At 42.2% G+C, this 15,576-nt stretch overlaps 1 protein-coding gene across 3 annotated transcripts in view; it reads left to right on the top strand.

Moving 5' to 3' along the window:
* AAGAB (alpha and gamma adaptin binding protein) overlaps nt 1–15,576 on the top strand; it is a 42,524-nt gene that overhangs the window by 10,957 nt on the left and 15,991 nt on the right. For 2 of the 3 annotated variants that reach the window (XM_021715616.1, XM_008064649.1), the window contains exons 2-5: nt 4,020–4,210; nt 4,341–4,437; nt 4,755–4,844; nt 7,972–8,055. In XM_021715616.1, coding sequence (XP_021571291.1) covers nt 4,020–4,210; nt 4,341–4,437; nt 4,755–4,844; nt 7,972–8,055 — 462 coding nt within the window. Of the gene's footprint in view, nt 1–4,019; nt 4,211–4,340; nt 4,438–4,649; nt 4,653–4,754; nt 4,845–7,971; nt 8,056–15,576 lie in introns of all 3 variants that reach the window. The other variant, XM_021715607.1, reaches the window with a different exon arrangement.

The following is a 15,576-nucleotide window of genomic DNA, read 5'->3' as shown; positions in this document are numbered from 1 at the left end:
AGTGCTGGCCTCTGGGAGGACTGTCTTGATATGAGGTGGCAGCTGTCACTTCCCTCCGGGTAAGAAAATGATTTAAGCTTGGACTGCTTTTCTTCATAACAATGTCACGATGGTTGCATGCACATCAATACGACAGGTACTTGGTGTCCTTGGCTCTCCTATTCCTGGCAGAGGTAGGAACCATCCAGGCAGTTTCAGTGGCTTGACTTGGAATGCACTGGTTGTGTCTTTCTTGACTGAGGTGGACAGGTGGGGGGTGAGGTGAGGGATGTGTGTGTGTGTGTGTGTGTGTGTGTGTGTGTGTGTGTGTGTGTGGAGATGGCATTTGTGGTGTTTAGGGCTTCCCCTTGAACTTCAGTCTACTTCCTGATTCGTGCTAGGAGCCTGTCACCTCTTACAGTCCTGGAGAGCTGGCCGCCCCTTCCCTCTGTTTGACTGCCCATTCCCATTCCACTGGCTCATAGGCAGGATGTTGGAGTGCCCAGGGAGCAGGCCAGGGCTGGGCAAGAAGAGGGGGAGGTACTGGGCCATGAAACGGAGCTGTGGCCTTGGTGTGCAGCTCCTTCAGGGCTCTCCAGGCTCCTTCCCAGCTCGCCTGTGGGGTCACACATCCACCCATGACAGGAGTTGCCAGACGTCCTAGAGAACGGCAGCTCTGAAAAATGGTTTTTCCACAGGGAGGAGGGTTCTGCTTGCCCGTACAGCCCGAGGGAAGGCTGTCCTTGCTGCTGGCACTGGACTGGGTCTCCCTGCTTACCTGGAAGCCCTGCACGTGAACAGTTTCAAGCCGTGAGCCAAGTGTGTTATAACAGGCCTGGCAGTGAGTCACCTGTGTCTGTCTCTTAAGAAGCAATGCCTCACAGCTCCACCAGGTGGCTGTCACCATGTGAAGAGGACTGAATCTTATTTGTGTTCAGAGTTTTAACTACATTCCCATTTAGTGAAGGGCACTGAAGGGAGACCGTGGCCATTGTTCTGGGGAGTCTGACTGACAGGAAAGCTTTCCAGATCACGTGACCTCACTTGTGACTCAGAAACCCCCGAAGGCCGGAGACAGTTCAGTGTGCCGCAGGCCCATCATTCTAGCTGGTATTTTTCGTGTTCCTAAAAGAGTAAGGATGTGTTGGGGCTGCAGGCTCATTCTGGTTCGTGGCTTTGAGGGCCTTGCGTGTGCTCTGGCTCCGAGGCAAGTGCTGTGACATTACGGTGCTGGACAGAATGCCCGGACCCACATTCCCCTTTGGCTCTGCTCCTGTTAGGCAAGTGGCTTCTTTTTTTCTGGGCCTCAGTTTTCTCCTCTGTGAAATGAGTGAATTATGTTAGCTGATCTCTAGAAGCTCTTAACCATGTGCACAAGCATTTGAGCGATTTTGTTTTAATTTGGAAAAGAATAAATTTGTTAAGCATTTGAAACCAAATAGAAAAGATGAGGGAAGAAAGCTATATTTAGTGCAGACATTTACATTTTTTAAATTAAACTCTGCATTATGGTATTGATGGGAAGAACTAGAACGAGGCAGTCTTCACTATTCTCTCCCTGGTTCTAATATGGCACAGATGTGATAATAAAGTCCATATGCAGTCTACAGAAGCTATCTGATTAGACATAAAATGTTAAAAACAAAAAGCCCGATAAGTAAATTGAGCTATCAACTTGTTGGAGGCAGCACAGTGAATAAAGCAAAAACAAAAACCCACCAGCTACAAAAACATTGGAATGTGAAATTCATCTTCTTAACTTATTGGTTCTGTTTAGAGAAAGGAGAAATAGCTTCCCTCAGCATGTGAAGTAAATATCTTAATCATTTAAAAATCAAAGTGTAAAACTGAAATTGCAAGAGCTCTGAGTAACAAACATTGGTTTGTTCTCTTGTGTTCTAAACATACATGAGCCATCCTTGATGCATCCATGTATTCTAAATCACAGTTAGTAACAATATACCCTTTCAGTTGATTATGTTTTGTGTGTATCAGGGGAAGACACTGATATGAAGACAGCGTAATCTCAGTGTGATCCAGTTTCTGATGATGCAGCTAGTGTAGGGAGCATGACCATGGCGGCGTGGTCCCTCGGCCTTCGTGCTTTGCCCACAGCAACAAGTGGACTCAGTACTGCATTTCCTTCTGTGTACTCCCCCCTTTAAAAAAAATACTCAACTCTTTATTTTAGAAAATGACCCCTGAATGAAGACGGAACCCTCTGGTGGTTGCTGCTACCCTTCAGTAATCATGTTTCTATATGTTTTGCTCTCCCCCACCTTGACATCAACCTTTATCTTCATGTGGTGTGTCTATTAGCTGGGTGGCGTGTGGCTCTTGGAAACACAACCACATATCATCGTGCCACCTCCTTGAAGTGTGGAGTGTTAGATGTGAATGCATCGTAGACTTGGATCTAGGAGTTTTGTCCATGAGACATTTACATGAAAACAGAATCTTTGATTTTATTAACCCATCTGTTCCTTTGGAACTTGTCTTGATGCTCAGTGAGGGACATTGTGGCTGGTTGCTATGGATTTGATCGACACTAAATAAAAGATTGTGACTTCAGGTAGAAATTAAGTAGAAAGAACTGATTTCCAAAAAGATGGAATAAACTCAGATTTTGAAACGTTGGCATAGACCTCCTGTTAATTTAAGAATAATAATTGTGATTTTGATGAAAAAGTTTAAAAAGTTATTTTTGTAATGTGGTTTATGTCAAAGGTAAAACCTTTAATTAATTGATTTTTTTTAGTTAGAAAAGGGGCTTTTCATTTTTCAGTAGACCAGTTCCTCCCAATAACTATGTGATGAAACTTTGTCAACAAAAAATGTACGTGTATACACATGCATACACATGCTTTGTATATTATTATACATCATTCCTAGCAGTCTTTGAACTAAATAATTTCCCCATATGTTTATATTGAACAAAAGTGATGACAGCTTTTCAAATATATAATCTTAACTCTGGAATTTAAAATGTGACTTTGTTTTCAGTGTCCTGCTGATTCTGAATTTGAGGCACATTTTACATGTTCATGTTAGTATGCTTGAAAAGGAGTTTGACTATTTCTCTCTCTCTGTTCTTCTAATAAGCCAGTTAGTGGCACGTCACTTTACTTCTGTAAGCTCTTTTTCCATATCTGTGTAGAAAGGAAGCTGTAGGTATGGATGGGAGATGGGAGTTTGGGTTAGAACAACTTCTGACATCTCTTCCAGTTCTAAGTATTGTATAATATGGTGGAAGCAGAATGCTTTGATGGCTGAGTGACCATCTCTGTTTTTTGCACATCATCAACTTGTCTGCCACTGTAAGATTTCCTGTTATACCTGTGCTGCACATGGATTGCAGAAAGATGTAGAATAATTGAAAACGTATTCAGTAATTTGATTGACTGTTACATATTTAACATTTGCCAGAGGTGTCTTCATCAAAGAAGAATTTGGGCTAATTTTCAAAACCTTTAAATGAACAAGGCTGAATATGAGCAGAATTGGTGTCATTTATCAGTATCCATTCTTTAACTTCATTAGCAGAATAAATGTCTGTGCATTTAGTCCAAGAAATATATGTAGCTCTTCTATTTTATTAATGGTTTAGCCTTAATTCTATCTTCCTTTTAGTTTATTATAAGTACAATATAGTCACAAATTCTAGAAGATTCTTACCATCTTCCCCCTCCCACGAAGTACTTAAGCAGTAAAATAAATATAACTGTATTCTCTCTCTTCTGTTTGCTCTTTGCTGGACCTTTGGTTAGATGACTGTCCTTTCTCTACTATTGTCTTACCTAGTTCACAGTGATTTTTGTGTTCTTGAGAAAAAATCAATGATTTCAATTATGTTACCATTATTTTTATAATCAAATGATCAGAGAAGACAGGGTTAAGGCCAACAGGCCCTTTGAAATGGTTTCCTCCTTGCATACAGGGAGCAGCCAGAGAAGCAGGTACATTTGGCATCCTTATTGAAATAAATTAACCATTAATGTTGGTTTTGCGCTTTCTGTAGTAATGTTGTATCATTCATTTAGATATCCTTGGAACAGAAGACCTCATTGTGGAAGTGACTTCCAATGATGCTGTGAGATTTTATCCCTGGACCATTGATAATAAATACTATTCAGCAGACATCAACCTATGTGTGGTGCCCAACAAGTTTCTCATTACTGCAGAGATCGCAGAGTCTGTCCAAGCATTTGTGGTTTATTTTGACAGCACACAGGTAAGACTTTGTTTTCCATGGAGCCTTGAATAAGAAATTATCGTGTGCTATCTGTTTTTACCTACATTTTCTGCGAGTTCTCATAATGTCTGTGTTTGTTTGTGTATCTGTTTGTTTTTGCTACCTCTAGAAATCTGGTCTCGATAGCGTCTCCTCATGGCTTCCCCTGGCAGAGGCATGGCTACCTGAGGTGATGATCTTGGTCTGTGATAGAGTATCTGAAAACGGTAAGGCACATGGATGGGAGAGAAATTGGCACATAGGTTGCCGTTCCTTGGTCAACAGAATATATCTGTTTCCTTAACCTAGAGCAGTACAGCCCATGTGACTTCATTATGAAAATATTTTTGCTATTTCTCTTTGGAATCTTACAATATTTACATTTTTTTTAATGGATACTTTGCGGTTAAGACATCATCTTTTTGTTATTTTATTTTAGATGGTTTGAGAATAACATTGACATTAAGGGAAGCATATTGAGATTTGTGGAGGGTGTTCATGTTTTATTTTTACTTTTAAAGGGTTCTCTTGCATATTATTTTAGGTGTAAACCGACAAAAAGCTCAAGAATGGTGCATCAAGCATGGCTTTGAATTGGTAGAACTTAGTCCTGAGGAGCTGCCTGAGGAGGATGGTAAGTGCTTATATGTTAGTAGAGAGCATGGCATTTAGATTGATGCATGACAGATTATTTTAATTTAGGAAAGAGGAATTGCAGTGAAATTCAAAAAGTGCTTTTCCCTAGCTATTTGAAAGATTTGAGCAAAATCCGTTGACATGGTCTTCCCATTAGTACAGTGATCCATTTATTTGGTTTTTACCACCCATCTTGGGACTTTTGGAAAAAAGTTTTTCTTATGGATTAAGAAAGGCAGTGGGATTCTGTCTGAAATTTTGGCAATTTCCCTAGTCCCCTAGCTTTTCCCTGCTACCAAGGAAGGCGCTTAGACCTTCATCTATAGTTCTTATCTTGAATTCATAGTAACTTGAGGCTATATTCCGGGTACCCAGGGGGCATGTCAGACTTCTTTGTGTCTTTTGGACATTTGAAATTAAAAATAGACCCAGAATGTCCCCTGGGTAGCTCTGCATTCTCTGCTTTCTGCTGTTGTCTGGACCCTCTGTTTCTTCCCCTGCCCCATTTCTTTTCTCATCCTTTTCCCTTCCAAGTACACCATGTGGGATCTATCAGGATAAGAAGGGTTTTGGCCCACCCAAACCTTATAATCTGGTATAAGAAATAAAACATGTATGTAAATAATTGAACTGCCAAATGCAATGTCATGAGTATTATAGAAAACATACTGGTGCTGTAGTGTTTCAGAGATGCAGTCAGAGATGTGTTGGCACTGTGAGCTCTCACGTGCCACCTGCTCCATGGGGAAGGAGTAGAAAGGACCTGGACTGGAGTGAGAAGACTGTGGAAAGGTAGCATTGAGGAGACACCACTTCTTCCTGGGACATTTTAGCAGGGGCAGCCAGTATGTATTAAAGTATATAGATAGGATAGAAGCTATCATCTTATGAAACCAGTGGTTTTTTTTTTAAAGAAGTTAAGAAATATCTTTCTATATTCTGACTTTTTTAGAATTTTTCCAAAATGCTGTTTGGGAATAAAACTTCTCCATAGAAGAAAACAGAAGTGAAATAAAAGTTGATTTTTCTTCTTACACATTTTGGGAATATTGAAAATTAGCAAGTACAACTCCTCATGTTTTTCTAGGTCCCTGAAACCCTTGCCCTGCTTTGTGCTTGTGAGTGTGTGTAATTACTTGTTTCTGGCGCTAGCATTGTCTCTTTTTCCTATTGTCTTTGGGAATCGGTACCTAACTGTTACATTGTGGAATCTCTGCTACTTTAAATCACTGTGCTTCTCCTTGCTCTTTATCTGAACAGTTTTCTTGAATTAATTAGGTTTAGTCTTAAAATAGGTCTTTCGATGTGTCATCTTTTGGGAAGGTAGTGAAAACTTCCCTAGGATTGTTAATACAAGCTGCTTCCAGGCTGTATTCCCTTGTCTTTTATTTGCATGTGTTATTTGAATGCCAGTATGGGACTTGATGCTCACTTGTATTAAATTTCATCTTGTTGGTACAAGGTCTTCATTCCACGTCACTTTCTTGGTTCCTTGTTAAATCATCTAAAATATTAGTTATTCTTTTAAGAATTGAGTCATTCATAGTCAAGACAAACATGCCTCTTATGTCTTCATCCAAATACTGTTACACTTATCTTGATAGGGCATTTTTAGTTTAAGTCTCGCTGTATTTCTGTTAGGGTGACTGGTTTGTATTCCTTCAGTGATTCATCCATTTATAGTCGTAGCTAGTGCTTTTCAGGGATACGGTGCCAGGCAGTGGGTGTGATGAGCTCATACGACAGTATTCCTGCCCTCCCAGAATCTCCAGCCAAGGCAGAAGGTTATACCAGCAAGTTTCTGTTCCTCTAGGAGAGTGTGCATACAGAAGTAGCTGCCCCACTTTCTTGGAGGCTAGCGTAAGTGATTTGCCTTGATCAAATAGCTCATAAACGGTGGCACCTGGGGCACATTGAGCTCTTCGGATTTCAAATTCTGTGCTCTTCCAATTAAGCCTCCCAGGGTCAGGGCCAGGCTGGGCTGCTAGAAACAGGTTCTGTGTGGACTGCAGTCTGCAAACTCAAACTTTTCTTTTCAAACACATGGAAGCTAGTTCTTCTGTAAGCAGTCTTGTCATCGTCAGAATCTGCAGGGTCTCCAGTTCATTTGCACACAGTCACATCTGTGCTGTAGCTAAGAATATCTCTGTATTACTTACCAGTATGTTAGTTGGGATGACTGTCCTGTTCTTTTGAGTAGTATGGGTCAAATTCCAGAAGCAAGACAGTACTAACACTGACAAACTAGACTGTTGCAGTGACTCTTTGCCAGTCTCTTATGTGTCTAGTAATTCTACTTGTTACTCTTAAACTATCTTTCTCTGATCAATAAGTTCTTCGTTAGATGCCGAGCATTGATAGTATTTGTTGTTCTGTAGTTCCCAGCAGAGGCTAGAGCACCCATAGGATTTTAAAAACGTTAAGAGGACCAGTCTTGCCTTTAGGAAGCTCATTCTCAGTAGATGGGCATCACTAATGCTATGCCAGGATTGTGGAATTAGCGACCTCTTACATTTTCAGGAGAATGTGAGTGAGTTTTATTGGTGAGGCATTGGGGATGACTTTATTATATAACTCTAATGTTGTATGGATGTAATTGCTTTAGTTTCTAGAATATTCTTTTTTTTTTTTTTTTTTGAGTTGGAGTCTCACTCTGTCGCCCAGACTGGAGTGCAGTGGCCACTCCCGGCCACCGCAGCCTTGCCCTGCTGGGCTCTGGCGATCCTTCCACCTCAGCCTTCCGAGTAGCCAAAATTACAGGCATGCGCTACCATGCCCAGCTGATTCTTTGATTTATTGTAGAGATGAGGTCTCACCACCCAGGCGGGTCTCGAACCCACAGGCTCAGGCAATCCACTCACCTCCGCCTCCCAAAGGCGCGGGATTACAGGCTGAGCCACTGAGCCCGGCTTCTAGAATATTCTTATCAGGAGTTCCACACTGTGTATTTGCTTTATTTTTTCCTTGTACTTTACTTGTGTAAAGTAATACCTAAATAAGCAAGATAAACCAAAGTTATAGGAAAATGCTGGCTTGGAGGATAGATGTACACATTTATAAGAATGTATATGTATACATGTGCAAGTGTGTGCATAAATATATATATATTTCCCTTCCCTGATTAGATGATTTCCCAGAATCTACAGGAGTAAAGCGAATTGTGCAAGCCTTGAATGCCAATGTCTGGTCCAATGTGGTGATGAAGAGTGGTAAGTTACTTGAGACTGGTGTCATTTTTTCCCCCTGTGGCTTGTGAGTTTTAAATTCAGATATATGTGGAACCATTAGGATTATATGAAATCCGTAGATTTGTTTCCATTTCAAATACCTGGTTAGAGGAGCCAAAAGTAGCATTTTTGGGTACTTTTAATGTGCGTTTAATAGTTCATTGAATGCGAATTTAGAGGTCACCTGTAATATGCTCAGCATGGTCTTTAGCTTTGAGAAATACCTCCAAAATCATAAGACACAGACCCTATCACTAAACGTTCCTGGCCCAGCTGTGGAATTCAGATGTGCATGTTCAAATGCCTGGTTACTATACAGGACAGTCTGTGATGCAGGCAGTAGCTGCACAGAGTCAGAGGCGTGGCAGTTATATTAGGCTTAGAGAAGGAAGCTTAGAGTCGAGAACAAGTCGTGTGTTCCCAGTTCACCGGGTGGCACTCATCTGCAGATGAAGCAGGCTTAGGGGTGGCCTGGATGCCAGCAGGAAAGTGTGAAGACTGGTGAGTACTGAAGATGTTTGAACAAGGGAGTGATGCACAGAAGGGGGCATCTTTGAAAGCCTGACATAATAGTGACCTGCAGGGAGGCTTGATGCTGAAGGTCGGGACAAGCTGAAGTCAGGGTGACCAGAGCTGTTGCCGTGGCTCCGGAATGGGGTGTCACGGCCAGGCTTCTGGCGGCAATGGCCCAGGCAGAAGGCTGGATCTGAAACCCTGTCTGCAGGATGGGCTAGCTGGCGGCACTGACACTCCTAGTCAGCACTGCTTTGCTAGGGCTGTGGGAACAAAGCACTGCACACCAAAGTCCGAAATCAGTGTAGGAGGGCAGTGCTCCCCTGCTTGGCTCAGGGAGGGTCCGTACCAGGCTTCTCTTCCAGCTTCTAGTAGCTCCTTGGCTTGTGGCCATGTAACTCCAGTCCTCACGTGACATTGTCCCCGATTGCCTGTCCTTTTTATAAGGATAGAAGTCACATTGAGTTAAGGGGCTATCCTACTGCAGTATGACCTCATCTTAAGTCACTACATCTGCAGTGAACCGTCTCCGATAAGGTCACATTCTGAGGTGCCAAGGTGATGACTTCAGCATATGAATCTGTGGGGGACACAGTACAATCCACAATGTAGTCCTTTAGGAATTGCAGCCTGTGAGGTTGTTTTCTCTCTTCTAGCTCTTGGCTGCTGCAGCAAGTGTGCTCTGCTGAGTGAAACACTGCAGAAACACTACACTACAGAAGGCAGTGGGAACATTTTTATTTCACAGTGAGCTCACCCCGTCTTCCCTAAGGTCCAGAGTCAGGTGGAAGCTCAGTGTTACAAAAGTCAAGTATTTGTTTGGTTTTGGGAGACACTGGGGTGTTGTCTAAGACCAGCACCCTTCAGCTTGCCCCAGTGAAGCCTCATCTGGCCCTTGTCATTTTGGAGAAACTTCTCAGGCATAATAGGGTCTTCTTCCTCCCCTCCTTTACCCCTTTCCTCTCTGCCCCCTTGTTTCTTGCTAGAAGGAATGCAGTGTGTCTGTTACATTGAATTGCAAAGGTACTAGATTTTTTTTTTATTGCTATAGCAATCAAAATAAACCCCAGATGGATCTAGACCGAGTATGGAGATTTTAATTTTAGACTCTGCTGTTCTCTCTCTGTGACAAAACAAACTCCAGTTGAGGCTCGGCCCTTCCCATCCTTCTACTCAGCAATCCTTGTTGAGCGTCTGCCACAGGGAGGCGTTGCTCTTAACTGTCTATACTGTAATACGCTTGTGATTTGGCACAGAAACAGGGTCCATCTAGAATAAAATCATGTTCAGTGCTGCTTGTTATGCTTAGGAGAACTATTTTCATAAAATCTAATTTGACTTCAGTCACTTTGAAAAATCTTTCTCCCAGGTTCTTGCATTGAAGGAGTACTGCCCTATAATACATGCTCATGGCTATAAACTAAGAAGCTGGGCTGGACACACTTTATTACTTGGAAGTAGGTAAAAGATGTTTTCTGAAAAGATGCCATCTACTTGTTTTAGACACTAAATAATATTCTTAAAAGAACTGCAAAGCCGAGGTACATTGTGGATTGCTCACAGTTCTTTGTCCTGAGGTATTTTTGCCTTGAAGTGTTTTTGCTTTCTTATTTTTTCTCTACAGTACTGGCGCATTAATTTGCTATTAACCAAAATATTGCCATTAATTAGCTTAATCCCATGTTGAAGAGGATCCTGGCCTCTGTGGTATGAAGGAAACTTAATGATCTTCTCTGCAGAGGAGCCCTGACTGTGAAAATGCAGTGCCACTGGGTACAGCCTGGGTCTTAGGAGCTACTTTTTGAGCCCAGGTGCTGTGGGGCATGTAGTGGGTCATGTGGCTCTCCAGGGCCACCTCTCCCTGCTATCTGCTGAACTTTGCTCCATGGCAGTCCGTCAGAGTACAGTGAGCGGAACCTTCCTCGGCAAGTAGTTCTCGAATATCCAACTGTTGTCTGCCCACAGGTGCTCAGGCTGGTATAGTTGTTGAGGGGGGGAGGTCTCTGTCTTTTCTACTCCTTTTTCTATTTCATTCCCTCCCCCTTTTCTCTTTAAAGTTGTGGTTAAATATACATAAGATTTACCATTTTAAGTGTGCAGTTCAGTGGCATTAAGGACATTCACATTGTTGTGCAACCATCACCACTCAAAAAAAGTTTTAAGCTAAAAAGTTTTTTTAAGTCAAAAAGTTGATTGGCAAAGTAAAAAAGGATTATAGAGGCACTGGATACCTTTTTCAGGACACTAATTGTATTTTTTGTCACTTTTTTTTAATTGGAAAAATTACTATAATCACAACTGATTATTTGAGATATTGCATTGGGAATTTACATAATCCCAATGGATTATTTGGGATTTTGTATTGTCTGTTTAGTATTTATTGAGCAATAATGGAACATTTAGGTTATGCCACGCCAACCTGTAATTTTGTACAGTTGCATAAAAATATTTGTTTGAAACTCTCTTAAAAATCCATTTATGTGTGCCCAGTTTGAAAAAACAATGCCAACTCTAGTAAGAGTTATGGAAATTTAGCTCTTAGGACAAACTGCACTGAAGATTCACAAGTGTGACTAGGGTTTTATTTCTTTGCAGTTGGTTGGACACTTGGCATTCAAAGGTCAAATATTTAATCTGACAGTCTAGTCAATTAGAAACTTGGAGTTGAATAGCCTCCCTCCTGTCCTCCACCTAGATAATTTGGGTATTTTCCTACATAGGAATTCATGATTAATACATGCTAATTACAAGTCTGACCAACTTACCTGGTTATAGGATATTGTTATAATGTTCTTCCTGTGGTCTCTTCCTAAAAGTTAATAATACACAAGCAGCCAAAGGAAAAAAAAGATAAATTGAATTTCACTGAAATAAAAAACTCTTGTATTTCAAAGGAAAGTAAAAGATAACCCTTAACTGGGAGAAGATATTTGTAAAACACATATCTTATAAGGAACAGCAGAATGTAGCTAGAATGTATAAAGTACTCTTATAACTCAATAACAAAAAGACAAATAACTCAGTTTTTAAAAAATGGCAAATCATTTGAACAGAAATTTCTCCAAAGAAGTTATGCAAATGGCCAGTAAGCACATGAAAAGATACTTGACATCTTTATTCATCAGGAAAATACAGATCACAGTGGCATTGAGGTACCATTTCATACCCACTAGGATGGCCAAGATCAAAAGATACTAACAGGTTCTGGAGAGGAAATGGAGGAATTGGACTCTTCCACACTGCGGTGGAAATATACAGTGGTGCTACAGCCACTTTGGAAAGGAGGAGTTGCTCAAAAATTAAACATAGTATTATCAGTGACCCCACAGTTCTACTCCTGGGTATATGCCCAAAAGAACTGATAACATGTGCATGCAAAAAATTGTGTAAGATGTTCATAGCAGTATTACTCATAATTGCTGAGAACAAAGTGTGGCATATTCATGCAGTGGAATATTATTCAATCATAAAAATAAAGGAGGAGTATTTGCCACAACACGGATGAACTTCAGAAACATTGTGCTAAGTGAAAAAAAAACAGATACAAAAGGCTGCAGATTATAGGATTTCATTTGTATGAACTGTCCAGACTAGTTAAGTTCATGGTGATGTAAAGTAAATGAGTGGTTCCCAGGGGCTGGGGGGAAGGAGTGCTAGTGGGTATCGAGTTTCTTTTGGGGATGATGGAAATGTTCTGAATTAGTGATGATGGCTGTATACCTTTGTGAATATACTAAAAACCACTGAATTGTACTCTTTAAAAAGGCTGAATTATGCTATATGAACGATATCTCAATAAGAAGAGAGGAAGGAAAGGATGCCACTGTGATGATAGTGGTGGTGACAGAGAGAGGGAGGCGGTGGTTTCCAGTGCGCAGTGGTTCCAAGGGTGAGTTGGTATATGCTGTTAGCAACTGGTTGCTGCAGGCTTGTCTCATCTAATCCTTCCAATACCACATGAGAGGCTCAGAGGTCAAGTACTCTCCCAAGGTCATGTGGCTCCTCAGTTCTCAAACTGTTGGAATTACCCAGGAACGTTAATCATCTGGACGCTGATGCTTCCCTTGCTTGGCGCCCTTTCATTATATCCAAGGGAGGGGTGGCTGCAGTATTGCTACATGCCTGGGTACTCAGGATTCAGTGTAGAGAGCCATGATGTAGTGATAGTCACCTGCTTCTAAGCTGTAGTGATCAGTGCTCAAGTCCTGCGTTTTGAAGCCATAGTAGTCTCCTGGCCTGCTTTCTCCAGTTCCTAAATTATCTGTTACTCGAAAGTGACTTTTTAGGTCAGAGAAGGAAGGCAGGACATGGGTAACATGGAGTCGTCTGTAGGGAAGGTGACAGTGGTGGACGCTTCCCTACATACTTCCTCTGCACTTGTTTCTAGTGGGGCTTAGTATTATGCAGAGGTCACCAGTGCTGTGTTAAATGGTCCTGGCGATCTGAAGGACATAATGCAGCTAGTATAAGTGGCTACTTGTCTTGGGGCATAATTTAGACTCTGGGCCATTTGAGCTTTAAGAGAGATTTGTTGGCCTCAGATTTTTCTGTGGTCTGCCATTGAGGTTCTGGTTTCAAGTATTTATTCAATCAAAAAATATTGGGCACTTGCCATGTGCTAGGCATTGGTGTATGTGTCTGGGATACATCAGAGAACAAAATGAACCAAGTGTCTGTCCTTAGGAACCTGCGTTTTAGTGGGGGGCTACAGTCAAACAATACAAGTAATTAGTAGGTTATACAGTATATGAGATGACAAGTGAAGTGGAAAAAATAATATGGCAGAGGTAGGGATATTGCAATTGCTGTGTAAACTGCCATATTAGATAAGGTGGCCAGGGTAGGTCTTGAGAGTGTGAGATTTGAGCAAGGAGACAGGTGTGTCACTGTGTGTATATCTGGGATGAGAGCATGCCAGGTTCAGGAAATAGCTACAGCAAGGCCCTAGGGTATTTGAAAAAAGCAGGAGAGGTCATAGGTCATGCAAAACCAGATTGTTTAGGGCTTTGTAGGCCATCATAGTAACTTAGACACTTAAAGTAAGCAAGGGGCTGTTGCAGGGCGCTGAATAGAAGAGTGATGTAATTGGATAATTCCGGATCTATTTTGAGGTCACGCCAGCATGACTTCCTGATGGTTTGAATGTGAGGTATGAGAGAAGGAGAGTGGTCAAGGACAGCACTGGGATTGGGACCTGAGCTGTTTGAATGGTTGGTTGCCATCAGCTGAAATGAGGAAGAGGCAAATGAAGCTGACTGTGAGGGACAGGGAATGTCTCATAATCGAACTTTGGACTTAAGTATGAGGCAACTGCTCAACTTTCTGGTTAGAGACATCCTCCTATTTGGATATGTGGAGTTAGGGGAGAGAGGCATCCACACAGCATTGAAAACTGGGGGCCTGGGTGAGAACACCAGGGGAGGCAAGAGGATCAAGGAGATAGCCCAGGGCCATTCTAGAATCAGAGGGGTGGGAGCAGAGAAGGAAGGTGAGGGACACTGAGGAGGAGTGGTTGACCCAGCAGGGCACTATGGGAGCAGGTCACTGCCCTGTCAAGGCACCACAGGAGTGGGTTGGGTTGCTGTCTCCTGGGGCCTCTCTGGAAGGGGGTGCCGAGGGGTGGAATCCTGTCTCTGTGAAGGACACAGAGGAGTAGTGGTTGGGGGTGGGAGCGCCCAGGGGGTGGGGTCCTGTCCCTGTGAGGGACATGGAGGAGGAGTGGTCAGGGGTGGGAGTGCCAAGGGATGGAATCCTGTCCCAGAAGCAGCAGTGTCAGCCCTGCCATGGGTCAGGGGATGTGGGATTGGAAAACTGACCTGTGGATGTAAGAGTACTGGGAGGAGAAAAGTTGGAGAGGAGACTACAAAATATTTTTGGCAATTTGTGTGGGAAAGGGCACTAAGAAGCAGGTGGGAGCTGGAGAGAAAAGTATGGTGGAAGCCTGAATTCTTTAGGATGAGAATAAGAGCAGCACGATCAGAGCAGGTAGAAGAGACCAGTGGAGGGCTGAAATGGGCCAGAGGAGAGAAGGCAGACCTGCCGGGTGGCATCCTAGTGTATGAGTGTGTGTGTGCATGGGTGTGGGAGTGCGCTCATGAGTATGGGGTGTGCATGCATGAGTGTGCGTATGGGTATGTGGGTCTGTGGGCATGAGTGTGTGTGTGTGTGTGTGTGTGTGTGTGTGTGTGTGTGTGTGTGTGTGTGTATGCATGCATGAGTGTGGGGGTGCGTGCATAGGCACAGACTCATTCATCGTGCTTTTACCAAGCAAGTATATCACAGCAAAAGAGAGGCAAAGGAGTGGGTAGTGTACATGTAAGATTAACCCTTTGCACTCGGATATCCTCTGAGGGCACATGGTAAATCTAGCAAACCACTTGGTGTCCCCTCTCAGTGGACATAAAGAGATTGCTGGTGATTATACAGGACAAACTTAGATCAGCACAAAGTTTTCAAAATGTATGTTTCCTTGAAGTTTTTAATTCAAATTACACAAAAAAGCAAATAAAGAGATGGGATATATACTGAGATTTATGTTAAAAAGTATCAGCTGGTGCAACAGAACGTGTGAAGAGCTTCCACAGTAGTGCACAGACTGGACAATAAATTTCCTATTAATGTGGGAGAAAGGAAATGAGACTGCATTGTCTGCTCAAAGAGAAAAACATTTGGTGGACATCCATCAAATCCCTGTTGCATAACAGGTATCAGTGAACCTTCCGTGCATGTCGGTGACCATTTCACATGTTATCACACATTAGAAAAATATAAGATAGAAAAATTTTTTTGTCATTTATAAGTTCCTCAATGTCCAAAATTCCATTATAAGCCAAATCAAATATCATTATAATAAAATAATTGGTTCTGAGATTATACTATTTAATATGAAGCGATTCATTTTTCCCATTTTGTAAAAAAAAAGTGCGATCGAGTTGCTGGTAGTTGTCCCATGAGAGGTCTCCAAGGGCAAAGGGTACAGGAAGGGGAGCA

The sequence above is a fragment of the Carlito syrichta genome, unplaced genomic scaffold (assembly GCF_000164805.1).
Source record: "Carlito syrichta isolate Samal-C Ts95f unplaced genomic scaffold, Tarsius_syrichta-2.0.1 Scaffold101933, whole genome shotgun sequence".
NCBI classification, from domain to species: Eukaryota; Metazoa; Chordata; class Mammalia; order Primates; family Tarsiidae; genus Carlito; species Carlito syrichta.
The sequence above is the reverse complement of the archived record's forward strand: the minus strand, read 5'-3'. Positions and strand labels throughout refer to the sequence as shown.